General features: G+C 41.9%; 1 protein-coding gene across 4 annotated transcripts in view; it reads left to right on the forward strand.

Moving 5' to 3' along the window:
- KLF7 (Kruppel like factor 7) overlaps positions 1-17,491 on the forward strand; it is a 62,135-nt gene extending 44,644 nt beyond the window's left edge. For 2 of the 4 annotated variants that reach the window (XM_027678308.1, XM_027678309.1), the window contains 2 exons: positions 7,855-7,978; positions 14,852-17,491. In XM_027678308.1, the coding sequence (XP_027534109.1) occupies positions 7,855-7,978; positions 14,852-14,903 (176 nt within the window). In that variant the 3' untranslated portion in view covers positions 14,904-17,491. The remainder of the gene's footprint in view (positions 1-7,854; positions 7,979-14,851) is intronic. The other 2 variants (XR_003533480.1, XM_027678310.1) reach the window with 2 other exon arrangements.
- Positions 17,492-20,520: the final 3,029 nt, after the last annotated feature.

Here is a 20,520-nt window from a genome sequence, read left to right on the forward strand (position 1 = left end):
ACTGCTTTTTCACTTGATCATCTCTGCCCATCTAAAAATAGGTACAACCTTCTCACATTGTGTGTTTCACAATCCAGTCACATTCCTCTTCTGCCCCATACTGTCTTCTGCCAGCTTTTCTCTTGTGCTTTGTCACCCTTTCAAAGGCTTTTCCATCTTTCCAGCAGGTGGCAAAACTGTGAATAAAATGCCTTTTTAAAATTATTTTTATTTTTTCTCTTTTTTTGAGTAGGAAACATTGGTGAGCCAGTTAAGCACTGACCATTGCACCCCCACCCCCCCTGGCATTGCTTTTTATAATAAAAATAATAATTAGGCTTCCTATTCTCCAACAAAAATCAATTAGGAGTATATTGAGGAATGAAAGGCTCAGAAAAGTATCTGAAATTGATTTTTGTAATTAGTTTTACTGGTTGATGGGTTGCACGCACATATGCTTAGATGTTAGCATTGATCTCCAGAGGATGTATGTATTAAATAGCCTGCTCTTCCTTTTTGCTAAAGAAATGAACGTATTAATCTTAAAAAGAGGGTGATCTTGTTGTGTGCTGAACTGCAACTGCTCACTGGCTTTTCTCAGAGCAGCTGCCAGAGCCATGTGATGGTAACGTGCTGAATCTGGTGTGGAAGTTGAGATATTTAACAAGCAGCAGGTCTGGGGCAACTCCTCTTCTGTGCCTCATATTTGACAAAGAGTATGTATGTAATGAGGGAGGACAGGCACTGGTGTTAAGGAGACCTATCTAGTTATATTTAATTTTTCAGAGTCCTTCTGCGGCATGTTTCTATTAAATAACACGTAGCTCTTTACACAGGAAGAGAGGAGTGACCAGTAACATTTTCTGTTGTGCCATGTGCTGTGTGCTGATGTTCAGCTAATTAGAAGAATTATGGCTTGGCTTCATTGGTATGCCATGTATGTAGCTTGTAAAGCTCTCAGGGACCCTTGGAGATGAAGAGTGCTACATAAATATAAAATATTGTTAATGTGATGTTCCACATTAGGCGTCCCGTTGTGCTGAGGCAGACTTTCATAATAAACTACAAGGCAAATAAGAATGCCTGCCTGGCATTTCTCTGTGAGGCAATCTGGGGGGCTGCTTCTCCTGAAACCACACCAGCTTCTGGCATTTCTGAGTGACTTGTGTCTGCACTGGCAACATCGCCACGGGCACGGACCTCCGAAGGGTACCTTGGGTCATCTTGCAGTGACACCGATGCTTGCTGCAGTGGCGTGGTCCCACTCACCAGCCCAGGAACAGCAGGTCCCAAAAGGATTTCTCAGGAAGGATAGCAAGGAAAGTTATCAAAACGCTCTATTAACAAAGCCCATGACACTGCTTGATTTTTCACACATTTCTTCGCACGGCTCAGGCCCTAGAGCTTCCTTATAGGAAAAACCCAGGCAAGAAATCTTGCATTTAATTCCTTTTTTCAGTTATAATTTTGCAGTTTGTCTGGTTCTTCAGGAACACCAGTCTTGAAACAGATGTAGCTGAAGCTGTCTTTCAATATATATTTTTAGACATTGGGACTTTTAGAACTAGTTTCATTTTAAATAGCCTTTAAATCACAGACTTTAAAAAGGAAGGAAATATTTGTGTTTCTTTCAGATGACTTTTTTTTGGATCCTGAAAGTATATGTAAACAATTCGCAGTCGATTAGAACATATGGTGATTTTTTTCTGTTGTTTTCTTAAACACACTTTTGCATGCCAGCTTTGTGTAGCTACGTAACATCATATTAAGGAGCTCTTCAAGCACAGTGCAACAAATGTCTTATTTGAATGGCCTTCAAAATGTGCATACAGACAGAATGTGGGGTTTTCCCTTCAGTTTCTTTAAGCATCTTTTACTAAATTCATCATACTGACACAAGGAGTCCCATGACACTACCAAATTTTAGCACGGAGAAGTATCAGCAAGAATTTTGACTGTGATTCTCCTCTGAAGTTCACTGCAGGACTCCAGACTTAAGCTACCTGATGGTTTTACTAAGTGCCTGTTATCAACATATGTTTGTGGTGTGGTATTTAAAGTGAGGTGCAGGGGAGGGATAAAGAAATAGATATGGATTTATAATCATAATATCTTTGTTTACTTTTAATTCTGTAAAGATACAGGGTGAAACTTGAGCCTTAGTGGATGTTTTTCCAATTACTTGGATGGAGCCAGGATTTCACCCCACAGCATTGGAACTCTGTGATCTTATCATGCATGTCCCAAAATCTGGAGAGTTTTCTTCTTAAAGTCCCTGCTGTTGAAATTCAGGGAATAGAGAGCAAACTTCTTCCTCTGTATTTCATAATAAATCTTCTAGCCTGCAGGGCTGCAAAGAGAAGTTTAAAATCATGTCCCTAGGTTATCTAGAAAGCAGAAGGCAAATGATCTCTAAATAGTATTGTTTTCTTCTTTAAAATCTCATTATTTCTATGGAAGAGTAGACTCGTGACTTTTTAACCCTTGGGGCTGGCAATAAATAATGCAGATATAAGAAGTATAATATTCTCATTGTGTGCTGTAGTTTTGTGATCATGTCCTCAGCTAATCTTGGTTACGTACCTACCTCTTCATCCTGTAACCTAATGTTTCAACTAATGCCTCTGTTGAAACAGCCTCTGTGAGATGTCTGTAGCAAATGCTGCCGTGCTCCTTATACAGAAGAAATATCCCTGGGACCTAGAGGGTGCCTGCGGGATGTAGGTGGCAAGGACAGGGGGTCTCTGGATGTTGAGAAGAGACAACATCCCTATTACTGTGTTTTGTGAGGAAATATTTATTGCAAAGGCTTGTACAGGGTTTACAAAATACGTATATGTTAGAGAGAAAACCTGATGTTCGCTGGTTTATGCCTGGAGAGCAAAGATAACAGGTGCCTGCAGCTGAGCTGCTTTCCTAGCCCTCTGCACCATCAAAGGAGAGAAATTCACCTCCCATCCCAGTCTGACTGATATGTCAAGAGTCCACACATGCCCTTGCCTCTCCATTAACTTGAAAAAGAACCATAGATGGCAATTTCAATATATAAAGTTGTATGAGATGAAACTCACCAAGACTGCCTGAGGCTGGAAAATGGAGGGAGAAGTCCCAAAGACAAGTGTGGTGTTCACAGAACCAGCCCAGCTCTATCAGTCATATTTTGCTGAAAACCTAGCATGTGTTTACCACAGTAGTGTAAATGGGATTGTGTGCTTGGCTTTTTCATACTTAAAAATGATAAATTTTTGGCTTTCAAGAGAAAACTGTACCAATCATTTGTATATTTTTGTAACTAGATGCCTAATATTTAGTCTTGCATTTATCTTAGTCACAAAAGGAATAGTGACCTGATTTCAGGGCTGCCAAAGTCTGATGAATTTTTTGTTATGACTCATAATTCCAGCTTTGATATTGCATGTTTCCCATAAATTTTCAAAGGTATTTGCCTGGATGGAGTGCCTGACTGTACTGAAGTGTGCTTTAGGGGTACTTTTAGTAGAAGAACTAGGTTGTGGGAGGTGCCATAAACAGAAGTGGAATAGAGAGCCTACTGCCAGAGCATCCCAGTCTCAGGGCATAAAATGTGCTCCAGGAACATGAAAAGATTAAATAGTCTATGGAGCATAGGACACAGCTACAATGAAGAGAGGCTGTTTTGCAGAAGTATGCAGTCATGATGGACTGAGACCCTACAGTATATCTGAAGGGCTAATACTGTTTCTGTACCACTGGCTTTTTTGGTGATACAGTCCTTCTAGACCAGTAGGTTTCAGCACACTGCTCTCTGCTCTAGCAGGCGTGTACAGGCTACTCCTCGGGAATCCTCATCAGGCAGCTCAGGACGTGTCTTATGTGTGTGTTCCCTGATGATCAAGTGACCTCTTTTGAGATGAGTCTTTGGTTGCCCCCATTAATTGCTTTGGTTCAACGTGACCAAAGCATAGATGTGGTTTTGGATGGTGTATCCCAGGAGGTGCTCTGCAAATGCACACGTGGTACGCTTCGTCTATGGACAGGCCGCAGGACCAGGCTGTGGCTAGACAGAAATAACACCTTTCAAATGCACACGGTGTGGGTGTTGGGTCCTGCATACCCACTGTTTCACTCTGCAGCTCGCCTTCACTGCGCTGCGCTGCTCTCTGATGCACATTAAACTAGAATGTGGTCAGAAAGCTTGAAATCACTAGGTAGCATCTCCACCTCCCAGGAGAAAAACTAGAGAAAGCTGATAGCCACTGTTATGGGTCAGTCCTAGATTTTCCATAAGCAAATGGCTCATTGTTTTAACACTAGTACTCATCTCGGAAAATTGCATAATTCACTTCTTGAACATATGTCTGCATTGCTGGCTGCCTGCCCTTCCCAGATGCATTTGTGGATGTGTGAAATCCGAACTGGCCCCACGGTGTGGAGCATGTTCTGAACTGAAAGAGACGAGTATTTAACAGCTGCATACCCAGGTATCAGCTTCTTTTTGGATGAGCATTGGCTCCTCCATTGAATGTATTTATATAAATGCGGATTTATGTAGTTGTTTAAGGACTGCACAGATCTTTGTGTTGAATAAAGGTGACCTAAGGAGTAGAGCCTCCTTCCTGGGAGTGGCTTGCAGGCATGAGTTTTAAGTGTGATTATTAATTTGAGGAATTAGAAAAAAAGTCAGTGTAGCACAGCTCTATGATGTTGCTATTTTTAAGTGGATTTTGAAGCTCATAATTAATTTCTTAAAAAGGGTGAGATCCTGGTCCTGTAGAATTGAGTGGGAGTTTTGCCATTGCCTTCAGCAGAGGAGAATTCATCATCTATTCTTTTATTCTCACTAATGCTCTGCGACAACAGCCTAGCACATGGAAAGGATCCTTCCCATTTTTTCTCCCTGCTATTGCCAGTAGTGAGGCAGGAGGACCCTCCTTCCTTCTTCATTCCCATCTACATATGTGCACTTTGGCAAGATACACTTCTGTTTCATCGTCGCGTAAGGTGAAAGCAGCCATTAAAGGAGCGGTTTTTTCTCAGACTTCACGTGCAGAGATAGGCAGGTCTCTCTCTTCCTTCTCTCCCATGCTTTTGAGTAGCTGCAGGAGGGCAGGAAATCTAACCTCTTTGAGGTCTCTGGGTCAAGGAACTGTCTGACGTGGCTTTAAAGGTCACTGTGCTCCTTTGCATTTATCTTGTGCCACTCGGAGCACAGTATGCCAGCAGGCTGTAAGGAGCACAAAGAAGTACTGCCTGACATTTTGCGGAACAGGGCTTGGGTTACAGAGGAAAAGCATCTGAAAACAAAACTCAGCTCAGGGCTGTGCAAGGCCAGAGCTGGAACACTTGGGAGAGGAGCCCCTGCAGCAAGTAACAGAGATGTGTGGCATCCTGTGGGTTTACCAGTAATCGTGCTTGGCATTTCTGTCTCTTGTAACCTATGTATAGCACTGTACATTTTCAAAGCTCCTGACAAATGTTAACAAGCCAAACTCCACCTCAGTCCCAATAGCGTATTAATTTCACAGAAAACCTGGGATGTTTTTCCTTCACCCTTCTGGTCTGTAGGTGACTGTATCCTTCAGATTCACTGTACCTGCTGATTTGGCTGAGCAGTCATCTTCTGCATTTGCTTTGCAGCATGTGCAGCAAATGTGCTGCAAGGCACTTTGTCTGCCTTGCTGTCTCCACTCTAATGTAGGCACTAGAGAGCGTCAGAGAACCAAGGAAGCTGAATTATCATTGAGGCTTATTTACTGACAGCTTTTAAAAATAATGCATGAACTGTTCAGACAAAACCAGTGCACCATCACAGGCAAAGAACCAGGGCTGGGGAAATCCCTCTTCTCTGAGGAGAGCAGATGCAGCATGCCAGGTAGGGTGTCAAGGGCTAATGGGGACAGCGCTGCAACTGCAGCTCTAGTGTTTGGGGCCAGCACTGGTGACAGTATTTCAGTTACAGTTGAGTAGCGAGCCCAGAAACAAGACACCAGCACTTGGCTCACTAGCAAGAAGTTTCTTGCTTTTTATTTTCCTGAAGAAATCCTATTCAAAGAATAAAAGAACAAGAGGCGAGTCTGCAGAGATGACCAGGCAGGCACATTCTAAGTGGGATAGTGTTATTGTTGGCTCGGTCCATTGTCCTGTTGGGCATTTTCCCATGGGGGACTGTGACATACAACAGAGACATCCAGGCTGGCCTTTCTGCATTCAGGGACTGTGGGACAAATGGATATTTTGGTGTAGTCTTGCCAGCTGCTACCCCCTCTTCAGTGCTTCACCCCAGTTGAACTACTGAGCCAAAGAAGCTTCTCAGAGGCCAGTAAAATGGCTCAATTGCAATTACAGTCTCAGCCCACTCTGCTGTTCTCTCTGGGGGGGATGACCACTGGGCAGCAGAGCTGCCTGTGCAAAAGAAGTCCACAGAAACTGACTCATGAGTGAGAATGGCATTTTTTCATGTACTTTGATGCACTTCTCTTGCCCTTTTCACTTTTCTTGCTCTTTTGGCCTCTCCAATTTGTCACTATGAAATACATTGGTCTCCCATAATCAGATCTCACTCCTTTTCTTGCTGAATAGACACACTAAATATAGAAATCTGTGTCTCTGCACTGTCTGCTGTGGTCAAGTGATTGTTTCGTGTGACTGGCCTAGGGGGCCATACAGACTTCTGCCTCAGTGTGGTCTATGGTGGGTTTTTTAAGATCACTTTCTTAGCAATTTTAAGAACAAATAACTGAGTAATAATCCCTTCTCTGTTTATAATTCCTAGCTTAGAAGCTTGGTAGTGAAAGTGATTTCTTGTTTGCATTTCATTTCAGCTCTCTCCTAATGCATCCATACGGTCCTGATTGCATAGGGAAGAGTGACGTGGAGTTTATATAGGAGAAGATGCACTGGAGCATTTGTCCTGGGGGGGAAGATATTAAATTTGAATGCACACCAATCCATGTGCACTGAATAAGAAAAAGGGAGTCATGAGACCTTGGAATTCTTCATCAGAAGGTGTTAAGACTCCGCAGATTTTACACCATGGCAGACTTTGATTCGTGGAGACTGATTTGCATTAGAAGATAGGTAGATGTGAACATAGAATCATAGAGTTCCTGAGTTGGTAGGGATCCACAAGGATCGTTGAGTCCAAATCCTACCAGCAGACTAGAATCTCTCCTGTCTTACAACTGCACTGTTCCACTTCCTTCAGTGGCACCATTAATATTTTGAGGCAGAAACATCTGATAAAGATGTTGTGCAAAAAGCCTGAAGGACCAGCTGATTTAAAGAGGGAAAAATGTATCCTCTCACAGTTGCTGCCTGACACATAATTTCTTGAACCAAAGAACAGTTTTTGTTGTCAGAAGTGACTAAAGAAGGTGCAGTCCTTGGGGGCAACAGGCATGAATGCTTGGGGGGGAACATGCAAGAGGTAAATAGACTCGGGATAAAGCATGCGATGCAGTAGTGGTTGTCACTCTGGAGTGGTGCACATCTGCAGAATTTTCCGATGTTAATACAGTCACTTAAGTACCACAGTAATTCATCTGGCAAGGGTAGAGAAAACTGAAAAGCTGTTAGAGACTCAAGCTTCAGCCACACAGCTGCATAGACATTTGGAGACATTCTCAGGGTTTCTTTGAAGGGTAATTGCTTGGTCTTGTTAGAAACGGGAAATAAGATTGTGCGAGAATTTTAGCAGTGATGAAATTTGGACTGGAACTATCCTCAGTACAATACATCATCAGCCCTAAGTTTTTTCCATCCCACACTGGCCATGAATTGTGTGATGGGCTAACCTGCTCTAACGGGTCAGAGGCAAGGTGGGATAACAGAGGGCTTGCAAATTGAGTACTCAGTAATCCTGCTGCCACACTGACTGTTCTCTCCTCCCCTCTGCAGGTGAGAAGCCTTACAAGTGCTCGTGGGAAGGGTGCGAGTGGCGTTTTGCACGGAGTGATGAGCTCACAAGGCATTACAGAAAGCACACGGGTGCAAAGCCCTTTAAATGCAACCATTGTGACAGGTAATGCAGCTTCCTAATACGGTGTTCAAGAAACGGGGAGTTTTGTGACTGGTATGGAGTTGCCAGCTCCCCAAGACAAGAGACCTGGCTCCCAGCAGAGAGAGGCCCCTTCTGTCCTCCTATCCCACTGCCTCAATCCCTGAACTAAGGAGAGGCCCTCCACTTTTCCCCTGTCTTCTCTGCCTCAGTGGCCAGGCAGGCTGGCAGATGGGGAATACTTCCTAAGCAGTCTGAGCTATTTCCATCCCACAGCACAGAGAAAAATATGGAACTAGGTGTAGGTCTGATTGAACCCTGCTGGTGTCTGTTGTGGGCACAGGATTCAGTCCATAGAGCAGCTCTTCTGAATACCTTTAAAGCAGAAAGGACATCCAAAGGGCCTTAGACTATTTCAGTGATGGACCTCTCAATAAAGCATCTCCAAAGCTTTCTGTCTCCTGGTCCTGTGAGCCTGGTGCCCTCACAAAGGTAGAGCTCCCTCTATTTGCTCTGCTTCCAGGACTAACCTGAGCACCACTGCTGGCTGCCCACATTTTGGCAGGGTGGGCCTCACAAAACTGATGGACCTCACAAAAACATGGGTGTATGGCAGGAGGGATGGGGAGTGTGTGTGGCTCTTGTGCCCCAAATTTATAGGAAACCTGTAGGAAAAAAGCACTTAATTTCTGTATGATCATTGTCTTCTCTTACCACAGAGTCCAACCTGTTTCAACCCTCTGGATGTAGCAGGGGAGAGTCAATAACAGATGACAAAGGGCACCACTTTGAAAAGCACAAGAGTGATTTAGACATATCTTAGAGCTCAAGTTCATAGGGTTGTTTTGTGTAAGATCAGTGATCTCTGCACATTCCTGCTAATTAGTGAATCTTTTCTTACAGTTTTAAATCTCACCCTTGACATCCGTTTGAAGTGGGAAATACTCTGCACCTTCATTCTGTGTGGGCCCAGATTTAAAATCCTGACAGATGCCCAGAGCCAAGGTTCCTGAAGAGCCTGTCATGCAACAGTCCTCCTCTGGGCACTCAGAAATGAGGTGTGAGCTGAGCACCCAGCAGCTCCCAGTGAGAGCCACGGTTAGGGCTGCTCACTGCCAGTTCCTTTTTACAGTTTTTTACCGCTTCAATGAACGCCGAGCTCGTCTGAAAAATCTGGTCATCCTTGCTTGGTGCTGAGCACTTTTGAAAGCTGGGTTCTTTGAATTTAGAAACAAAACCAAAAGGACACCCTTCTCCACATCCCCAATCCCAAATGATAAGAAATCAGGGTGTAGCAAAGGCAATTAGCCCTGTAATGACTTTTGACAGCACTGACAGGATTGAACAATGAGCACTTCTCCCCCTCGCACCCCCCCAGCTGAAGATTGGCAGTGCCCTGGGTGAAACCTAGATCCACTATTGAGTAATCAAATAATGTGCTTGCATCTGAACATGTTATCCAGCTAATCCTATTTATATATATTTTTAAAAGAGGCTTAAGAAAATTACCCATCTTTTTAATGCAGCACTAAGGTTCTCGGCTGTGATAAGGAAATGTTTTGTAATACAATAAAGGCTCTAGGAAGCCTCTGGGTACACCAGACCAACAGAGAATATGCGTGGAGAGAGGATGTGTGGGACATAAACAGGAGACCCCATCCTTTTATGGGAAGGAAATTTGATCATTTTCACATCCTGCCTTTCCAAGAGCTTCATCTCCTTAAGTGCTCTTCTGCCCTTGTATCCCCTCTTCCCGTTCCCCTTCCCCCACGGAGGGCTTCCTCTTGGATTATCTTTTGTTTTATCCCTGGATTATCTTTTGTTTGCTCAGAATGAGGGACAGGATAAGCCAAGTAGGGACCTCTGCAGTTCTGCTTTTGTTTAAGCACCTCTGTGAAAAACAGTTATGTTCTGTGTTTTAAATGTAAGGCATTGCCTTTCTCTTTTCATTCCTCCAAAGAAGAAACTAACCATCGTGGCCCCACAAATACACACACACACACATGTACACACAAAGCCCCAGGGTTTCTGTGTCAGGACAAACAATAGTTTTAGCAGAGAGCTAAAGAAATACAGTCAGTATTTTCAACTCCTCGATCTCTTTCAGCCCTTTGTTAAGTGTTCATTATTCTCCCTCCACATATTATCCCTTCCCATCTAGCTTTCCTCTTTGGCAGCAAACTCAGTCACTGCAGTCAAGAGATATATTCCTGTAATCATCTAATGCATTTTCTGCTCTTCTGCTGAATCTGTAGATGAAGGAAAAGTACTATTAATAAAGTTAAGAGTACTGGGAATTGTGCACTGCTAAACTCCATGCCCATACCATCTGTGTGGTGATAGGAGACAGATTTGTCCTTACTCTCCCAGTTAGTTGATGCAAGCTTGTAGAGTGGCAGTGCCTGTTCTTCTTTTGCTCCACTCTGCCATACTACTATTTTTCCTTCTTTTCTCATTCCCAGATCTCTCTACTACCACCTATTGCAGATGTCACCTCAAGCAAGCACTGAAACATGAGCCTAAAACTGTCCTTAGCTGTTTAGGCAGACTTTCAATGTTAAAGATGCTTCTTCCTGAGCCAGGCTTCCAGCTGGGGAACAGTTTCTCTGTATTTGAACTGTATTTGAACTGTTACCCTTTATTACACACACCATTATTGACAGTAGATGTGGCCAGCTTGTTACATTTTAAGGAGCCTATTTGAGCTCTTTTAACAACAATGATGTAGCACAAAACCTATGCCTGTTGTTGTTCAGAGTTGAAGGCTGTATCTTGGCAATCAGAGCATGAAGGGGGTGATTCAAATAGCAAAGGGGAATGTTGTTCACACAGTCTGGCTGCAGTTCCCTTCCAAGGCTGTTTTCAGATGTGCTTGTCTCTCTGACCTTCTGGCTGATGTCAAAGGGGGAGGAATGTCCTCTGTGTACAGGTCAATTTTATAACAGAGATAAGACGTGATTCTCTTCTCCTGCTGTTCCAGCCCTACACAACACCATGCAACCCACAGATTACATAGTTAGTTATAGCTGGCAAACTACCACTGGTTTGACTAGCATCGTATGTGCTGCAAATGCTATGTGGATTGGTGGCAGCAGGGGAGAAAGGAGAATCAACTAAAGTGATATGGAAAGCAGTGTACAAGTCCTTAGTGCCTTCCAAACACCAGGGTTATGCTGGTCATTAGCATTCCCCAGGAATTTTGCTCTTCAGAAACACAAACTAGGATTGTTCCTCACACAGTGCAAGCCCTCAGCACTTCAAGGGGAAGAGTTTGACAGGGTAGTGACACTCAGTTTTTCTGCACAAATATGTGTTTAGGAGATAGCAGCTTAGTGCCAGACTGTTGGGGTGTATGTTCCTCTCTGCTTGTGTGTGCACATGCGCATGTGGTTTCCTTGTTGACAGCAAGCTAAGAGCACACTTAACTCGAATGAACACATCTCACAGTGGAAAATCCACAGCTGGTAAGAAAGATGGCTGAGTAATATATTCTCTTCTCATTGTACTTACCTTCCCTCTTTCTCCTTCAGAGGCCTCAGTGCCAAGCAGTATTGTGTTGCTAAGGAGATAGAACAGAAAGAGAAAGGAAGGAATCATGTTTGTGTGCAGGGAATTTATGTGTCACACATCACTGTATGAATTTTATAATTAGGATGTCTAATTCTAGCATAAGCTGTCCTTTCCAGGAAGAGCTGGACTCAGGAAGGGATGATGGAAAAGACTGTGATGGCCCCACGTACGATGTGCAGAGCTGGTCTGGAACTGAAAGTGTTGTAGAGCCAGAGGTACAGAGCAAGGTCTTGTCTCATGGGCAGAACTATAGACCAGCAAGCTCCTGTTTCTTAATTTTTGAAGAGAAGAGTTTCCCTTGACAGCTTATCCTGTGGAAACTCTTCTGCTGCTGCCTTTAGTCCCAGAAGGAAAGAAAAAATGTACCCACTAATCAATAGGCTTTTTGACAGCATGATTTAGCTGCAAAAATTTTGTAGGGACTGTTTTACTGTTGAAAATAAGTGTCCACATCCACCAGCCTTACCAAGAGATAGAACTAACCAAATTATTCAGCAGGAGAATGTGAAGAATTAGAATTGTACCTCTTATTAGCTATAAACTAGCAATTATGGTACCATTTTATTAGCTATAAAATATTATAGGACTGAAAAATATACTAGATGCTAATATGGTGGTTACTGATGTGAAACAATGTATTGAATCTATATTTTTAACAGCTCTTGCTGGGGCGTGACTCAGCGTACACTTTCCTGTGTTGCATCTGTAATAGAGGCAATTGGAGAGGAAAAGCCATGCTGCTTGGGTGGTGGTCTTATGACTAGTCCTAGACTGAAGTGCCAGCTGGTGCATGCCTTTTTGGCAGCCACTCTAGCTGTTGTTTTGTTTTGGCAGCCCTTGTAGCTAGAGCATGCTGCTTTACTCAGTTTAGACTGGTGAGAGAGATGATGGTCCAAGGATGCATTTTGGCACCCAGGACTAGAAAATGCTGGCTGTATGGAGCCTGCTGTGTTGAAAGCCCAAAATCCATTGTCAGATTCACGTCTGTCTTGCTGAGGTTCATGTAGGACCTTGGAGGAATGCAGCCTCCATCCTATTTAGGAGTCTTTAGTTTTTGCCATTCTGAAGGTATTAACCCCCTTGTAAGCTGCAAGTAGAGAAGAGCTGACATGAGAAGAGCTATACTAATTCGTAGAAGATGAGTGACTTTTCTTGTGGAAGTTGCATTATTGAAATGTTTCTTTGTCTTAGAAACGCACCTCTTGATCACTTATCTCTGCTTGTAGAAGCAGATAGGTAACATGTGCAGGGGAATACTTCCAGCGGAACAGAAAACACCCCCTAACTATTTGAAATATCTTCATTTTTATAGTTCTCCTCTTTCTTAGCCTTTCTTAGGGTGTTTATCCTCTGGGTATTTGCCTTTAGACTGAGTGTTCTTTTTTTATCTTTCGGTATTGGCTTTTTTTCCTGGGTAGTTCAGTTTGGTTTTTTACCTTCTTCTTTCTGAAAAATACAAAATACTCAACTACTGCTTTTTTTGAAATAACTCAGTGCCTGACTATGAGCTATCCTGATGCTCACAATAAGCCATTTGGATATTCTTCTGTCCATTATTGGTGGGTGTTTTGTACTCTAAATCTGTGGGGCAGTGAAAAGACATGTCAGGCAAGTCTGTTCTGGAAGTAGGTTTTCATGGTGCCCTTGGAGCCTACAAAACCAGTTTATTCAAAAGCCATTGGCATGTGGGGTTTTACGTGATATTTGTAGTAGATGTTTTTTTAAAAAAATAAGGCAGTGTCTCGTGGCTTAGGGTGGAAAGGAGACAAGCCAAGATTTGCAGGGAATTTGGAAAGCTCCTGTTTTTTAGTGCTCAACTTGAATTACCTAGAAGAAGTTTAATTTCTGAAAGTGTCTTGAGTCCTGCCACTGTGACAGACAGGCTCCATTTTTGGACTGTGAGGTAGACAGCCAGAACCACTGCCTGCTTGTCCCACAGTTTGCTCTCTTGTGCCATACATATCTTAAATGACACTGTGATGGTGGGTGTGAAATGGGTTGGTGCTTTCAATCCCATAGCTAATGGGAACAAAGTCAACAAAGAACTTTTGCTTACTGTCAGTCTTGATAGAATAAGGCATATATTGAATGACAAGTAAGAAAAGCTCTTGAACTCCTGAGAACTTATTCCCCTGATCACTCTGACATCTTGGTGCTGTGAAGTGCCTGAATTTGGGCTACTGTTCCTGCTGCTGTGAGTGCCCTGCAGCTTGCCTACTAAAAGGCAGCTGTTCTAGAATACGAATTCCTGATTAACTCTTTGTGGGGTTGCTCTTCTCCTGGAGTAAGTGTGTTTTATTCTGAGTTTCTTAACTCACTTCACAAGTGGATTAAGTAACTTCAGAAGAAGGCAGTCATAAGCCTTTAGCAAGGGAGTTAATAAAGGAGAGATGCTTCATTTCAAATTCATGCTTTACCTTATTCTCCATTAACTGCATGTTTAGACCAGCCCCAAAACTCAACTAGCTCTCTAGAGTTGCTGCTCTAAGTCCATCTTATCAGGATCCAACTACATGTTCAGAATGTCAAAACATTATGTTTTCTTATGAGATTATAAAAAATGGCTTTGTGGATAAAGAATAGAAGTTGAAAGCTCAAGTCCTGGCTTCTTTTTTTTCTGGTTTTACCACACTTCTTGTGTGATTTACAGTTTCCTTGCCTTCTCTGTCTCTCAGTTGTCACTCTTACGAAATAAGCATAATACTTTATCTTCTGTCAACATCCTTCAGGAAGAAAGCTTTCATCAGCATCCACATATTAGCACCCAGATTCCCAGTAGAGAGAAAGAGAGAGATAAGTAGCCTGATGGATTGTCAGCCTCCAAACTCTGAACCAGCTTTCCTTCCCATTTGTAGTTAGAAATAAGAATTCAGCTTTCAAAACTAGCATCATACTTCGATGCTTGTTGCAGGTACTGGGCACTTGAAAAAGCTGGAGATTTTTAAAATGATGTTGCTGAATACTTGAATAAAACTAATTTGGTTTATTTAATTTTTTTATATGCAAACACACACACTAAATATTTGATCTTATAATATAGGTGCATAGATGAGCACTGTTCCCTGATGTTTGACTCGAGGAAAGAAGAGGGAGGGATAGGAACAGAGAATGGAGAAAAGTAGTCTCTTTAGCTGCCAAAGAGACAAGATAGTTGGCCCTCTGGGTCACAGAGGTCAATCACACAGTTTGGTGGCAATCCATGGATAACCCAAGGAATGTCTCTAAACTTGGATATATATTTTCTCTTGTACTTAACAAGGAAGGAGCAGAAACCCTGTTTTCCAAAATCCTATATTTATTTCATTTCCCGATTGCTTTATGTTGCAGGTGTTTTTCCAGGTCGGATCACCTTGCCCTCCACATGAAGAGACACATCTAAATATCAGTCAGCTTGGCATAGATGTCATCTGGGCTAAGTGTTGTGAGATGAAAGTGGAACTCAAGTTACAACGTGCTACCTTACAGGAGAAGAGAACTTGATCCCGTGTAATCCTCTGTACAGGGGCCACATACTCACACTGTCTTGCACCCAGCGATACTTCAATACGTACATCGGTTCTTTTATGCCTTGCCCCAGCTGGATGGGAGAAGATGCAGGCGAGGAAATGGTGTAGTGGTGAAGTCAGTGGAAAAGAACAATTGCTTACAGTACTTCATCCCTCTTGGATTTGTTTCCTGTTTTTGCCAACGGAAATCAAAGAAAACACAGGAGGCTTCCCTGCAGTGGACGGCAGTAGGAGGGGCTTATCTAACTTGCTTCTCAGTGCAACTCAGTAGAAGAATATGTCGTCTTGAAGTTGCATATTTGTAGCACTAACTTCCTTTTTAAATAGATGGGGGGAAACCAATGACCTAGAAAACCAAATCCCAGTTTGGTAGCCAAAATGAACCTCTTGGTTTTTTTGTTCTTTGTCTGAGAATTCCTAATGTTCAGTGCATCAGACTTCTCACAGACACTTTGATCTGTCTTGGTTTTGGTTCTTCTTCCTAGAACTGAGCTATTGAGATCCTTTTAAGTCAATACCAGTGGCCTTAATGGCAGTAGACTGTGGAGTGACACTTGTGACACAAATATCCTCTTCTTGGCCTGAGTTTATGTAGACTTCATGGAGGATTATATTTTTGTTGGTTGTTTTTATTTTAATTTTTGTTTTGGCTATTGCACAACATATGCACTAGGGACTCTGGAAGCTGCTGCCATGATGGCTAAGTAGCCAAGGGATAAACCCCTAAAAAACAGCACCTAATATCTCTGTAAGCCTCACCTTATTGCCATAGCTAGGACTTCTTGTTTATTTTTTGAACAAAAAACTTTAAAAGCTTGTTTGGAAGCTTAAACATTTTTCTCTTTTCTCCACAAACAAGTGATCTTCAGAACTCCTTGTCTTCACCTGGATATCAATCTGGGACTGGCCACACAGGCATGACTACAGGATTCCTTCCACATCATATGAGCATGTTAGCCACAACCCACGGTGATTTAGTGGTGAATTATGTTGCTTTTTCTTGCTGTTCTACTAACCAATTTAAAACATTAGACTTTTGTTTGTGTAAAGAGCACCTGCAGAATGTTTTAATTTAAAGCTAATGTTTGTTGAGCATCTTATACACACAAAAAAAACCCAAGCCAAAACTCCTACTCCAGTCTTTGAGTGGGAAATCGAGAACCTCTTCCACGTACAATGGCTTCATTCAGCATTAGCCTTCTAAAGAAATTATCAAAGTCCTCCTTCTCCATTCATCAAGTTGATACTGTAGCCCACTCCTATATGAAAAAGTGTAACCGTGTGAACGGTGAAGGAAGGAAGGGATTTTACATACAGCAGTGAGCCTTTTCCAAATGATTGGTCTAAAGTATTACTAACCTAGAGGTCCATTTTGGCCTACTGTGTGAACCATCAAGGAGAAGTGGAGGTCTCATGCTCACCCTTCCGTCCTATTGATAATTTGATTTCGTTGGCTCAAAGTGGATTAAAGTCTTCATTACAAAAGGAAAAAAAAACACAAAAAAAATGTATTGCCATAAATTGTATTTGAAACTATTTGACACTGGCCCTGACTCCAAAGACTGCATTTAGGACCATAAAAACGGCCTATGCAAGCAGGCAGGTGGTCATTAAGCTGTATATTTTGTATATTCTGGGACCATCCCTACAAGGTGTCTAGAAATGAATCAAAATAGCACGTGGTCCACAAATGGTTGCTGCTCTTTTATACTGTATTAGCCAACTGCCCTTTGACTGTTTTGACTCATTGACTGTTATATATTTCCCTTAATTTATGTTTTGGGAGGTAAAACTATACTCTTAGGGGAAAAAAGAGCAAACAAGAAACTGAATAGATGTTTAAGAGCTGTCACCAGGATCCTTGGCACTTGAATTCTCAGCATTTTGCAACCTCTGGTTCCAGTGAGAGATTGAATTTACTCAAAAGATGCTGGTTTTCCTCACAGTTTTCACAAAACACTGTGACTGTCAACTGAACACTCTGGGGACAGGGGGGAAATACGATGTCTGGCCCATATGGCATGAAATATGGACCAAAATCTAACCATCTTTTAGGGACAATGATGTAATATTCATGATAAGAGCTTGAGAGAGAGAGTGAAAGAAAGAAAAGTCAGAAAGAAAGAGAGAGAGAACAAAAATTGAGTTTATTCCAAAGATTTAAAACTAACTATACTCTATATGTGTATATATATATGCTTACATATATATATGTATACATTTAAAAATTGCAGAGCACTGCTTGCTGACAATCTCGTATTTCTCTACTTCTGTATTTGCATACTTTTTATGGCTGTTTCACCCAGCTGTTCCACTGGGACTGAGGGCCCTAGGATCGAATTTGTGATGGAACATACAGAGCATCCTGCCAGATCACAGACTCACAAAAAGTCCTGAGTTGGAAGGGACCCACAGGGATCGTCCAGTCCAACTCCTGGCCCTGCACAGGACACCCCAAGAATCCCACCATGTGCCTGAGAGTGTTGTCCAAATGCTCCTTGAACTCTGGCAGGCTTGGGGCTGTGACTACTTCCCTGGGGAGCCTGTTCCAGTGCCCAACCACCCTCTGGGGGAAGAACCTTTTTCTAATATCTGACCTAAACCTCCCCTGACACAGCTCCATGCCATTCCCTCTGATCCTGTCACAGGTCACCAGAGAGCAGAGATTGGTGCTGCCCCCCTGCTGTCCCTCAGGAGGATGTCTGATGGGAACTGAAACCTCAGGTCTGTGAAACTAGAGCATCCAGTCAATGTGTTAGATTGAAAAAAGGGTAAGAGAATCCTAGAATTTCATTACTGTAGTGTCCTAAAGTGTATGCTCTCAAACCCACCACTATGATATTCATTGGCTGTGAACCTGCATAAATGTCCTCCTTTGGCCTGTGGACACACCTGGCTTTAGACATACTATTGGTAGTCTACAAACCTTAATTTTTAAGTGACAGTTGAAGCACCAGACTCTATTTAAATTGGAAAAAGCCAATCAAGACTGTTTATTTACTTCCAGTTGTCATTTATGGTCTTGTTGGCATCTTACTTAGATATGGCAGATTAAGAGCCCCATGGTAAAAAAAAAGCTGAAATATCTGTTTACTTTGTTGTAAAGGCAGGCCTACATCTACATCACAGATCCAAATAACCTAAAAAACATAGAAAAAGGGGGATAAGAGACCTAAGCAGATTTCAAATTTCTCAGGCTCTCTCTGTAGCAGGTCTTGAACTCTAAAGCCAAAATTTGAGCTTTAGAACCATCTCTTATGTTTGTAAAGGAAGATATTTTTCACCTGTATATATGGTGTACTCAGTCAATCTGTTGATTGGGGTTTTGGGTGCTCATATGCAAGTGTCTTAGTCATTACTAAAATTTTGAACAATAACTGGTATTTTTTAGAAGGAGTCTCCATTTTGGAAAGGCATAATCAGTGTGACACATTCCAGGTTTCTTTTTTTTACAATGATAAGTTTTGTTTCTCTGCAGATATTTTAAGCTGAGCACATCAAACTTGTGTAGTCTGTTATAGCTGGTTCCTTTTTGGGCCCGTGTTTTCTTGCTAAAGTTGTACAGTTGTCCTCTCTTTGTAAACTATGAGTAGAATCAGACTAAAGAGGAAAGGATCTGTGTAAGGCTTCTTGGAAGCAAACCCATAAATAGATGATTTGGTGACAGTTGAAGACTGAGTTATCCAGCTTAAGAAAGGAGAAGCTTAACCTTGTTTCCTTCAATGCTAGATTTATGCCTGCTTGCAAAAGAGAAGCCATTGTAAGAAAGTCAGATTGTGGTTTCCAAGGCCATGGAACTATAGGGTGAGAACAAATCAAGAAAAAAGTCTCACAAGATGGTGGACACAGTAGAAGCAACTAAAACAAACGTGAGTTTTTGTGATTACCTAAATAACATTTTGGAGCAGAGCAGTCAGTCATAGAATCATGCAGATGAGAAGGGGCCTCCAGAGGCCATCTTGCCAACCTCCAACTAAAGCTGGTTGCTCAGGGCCATATCCAGCTGAGTTTTAACAATCCCCAAGAGTGGAAATTCTGTGACCGCTCTGTGCAAGCTGGTCCAATATTTAACCACCTTTATGGTTAAAAAAAAAAATAAAATTCAAAAATCCATGTGTCAAGTAGGAATTTTCCATGTTCCAAAATGTTTTCATTGCCCCTTCCACTGTGCACCTCCAAGAAGAGTCTGGCATCTTCTCTACAGTCTTGGTTAGGTATTTGGAGATAGCAATAAGATCTACCCTTACTCTTCTCTTCCTTAGGCTGAACCATATCTCTCAGCCCCTCTTTATCCATGATGTGTTCCAGAACCTGATCTCCATGGTGGCTCTCTGCTAGACTTGCTCAAATATGTCAATCATTTTCTTGTAATTGGGACACCAAAACCAGACAGAATATTCCAGATCTTCATATGTTTCAGTGGTGATATGATTTATTTATTCTGGATTTTTCCATTATCTAACTGAGACAACCTATATTTTAAGACAAGATTCTATTTTGAAAACTTACTAATGAAAAATCATTTAGGAAGCCACAGTATAAATAGTTTTATAATCAGATATGCTGAATCTCTGCATAAAAATATGCTTATAGAAATATGCTTTCTATACTTCCAGCTTGAGGTCTGGCAAGCAAAATTCTGTTTTTTCAACGTGATCATTGCTGGTTTACCTTGAACTGAAAAATTTATTATTTCATTCATACTGTATCAAATACGAAGCCACATGATGCTGTATTTTAGTAGCTTTTTAGACTGAAACAACACTTTAGTGCATCTTTGTTATGTTTGTTTTTCCCCTTAGGAGATAAAGAGCAACATAAAATATCACATGCATTTTATAAAGATTGGTCTAACAGCAAAGGAGATTCCAGAGTCCAGAGCATTCTTCATTATCCCAGAGCTGTTCTTTTTCAGTAGCTACTCAGGCTAGACAATTATATTACCTGGCAAAACTGGCAAATAAAGAAGAGAAAGGACAAACTGAAATTCTAGACTCTTTCAATGTCTTGCACAAGGCCCTGAGCAGTCTGATATAACTAATCTTTCTTTAAACAGAGGGTTAAATTAGGTGACCTCCAGAAGTACCTTCCGATATTAATTTTTCTATGTTTCTGTGATTCATTTCAGAGCTCTCTCTGATTAAATGTGTACTGGTTCTAGTTGTTCCCAGTGTTGTGCTGATGGAACAGACTGTAGTGCAGGTCTATAGGTTTTCTCTCGAATTCTGATAGTTTCATCCTTATTAAACTTTGTAAGGTTTCTTCATGAGGGAGACTTAGAGAGGAGGGAATCTTCAAAAAACTCAAACCTTTAGCAAACCAGTTTGAAGGAATATCATACCTTGAGATGCATCACAGCTACAGGGACCAGCCAGATAATACAGAAACAAGTTTGCTAGCCTGGAGGACCCATGTGATATCTCAAAAATGGTTTCCAGGACCTGAAATCTAAGCCAACATATTTATACAAAGGTGAACATTGGTTTTGGT

This window comes from Neopelma chrysocephalum, unplaced genomic scaffold, assembly GCF_003984885.1.
Source record: "Neopelma chrysocephalum unplaced genomic scaffold, ASM398488v2 Primary Assembly neopelma1_44, whole genome shotgun sequence".
Taxonomy (NCBI): Eukaryota; Metazoa; Chordata; class Aves; order Passeriformes; family Pipridae; genus Neopelma; species Neopelma chrysocephalum.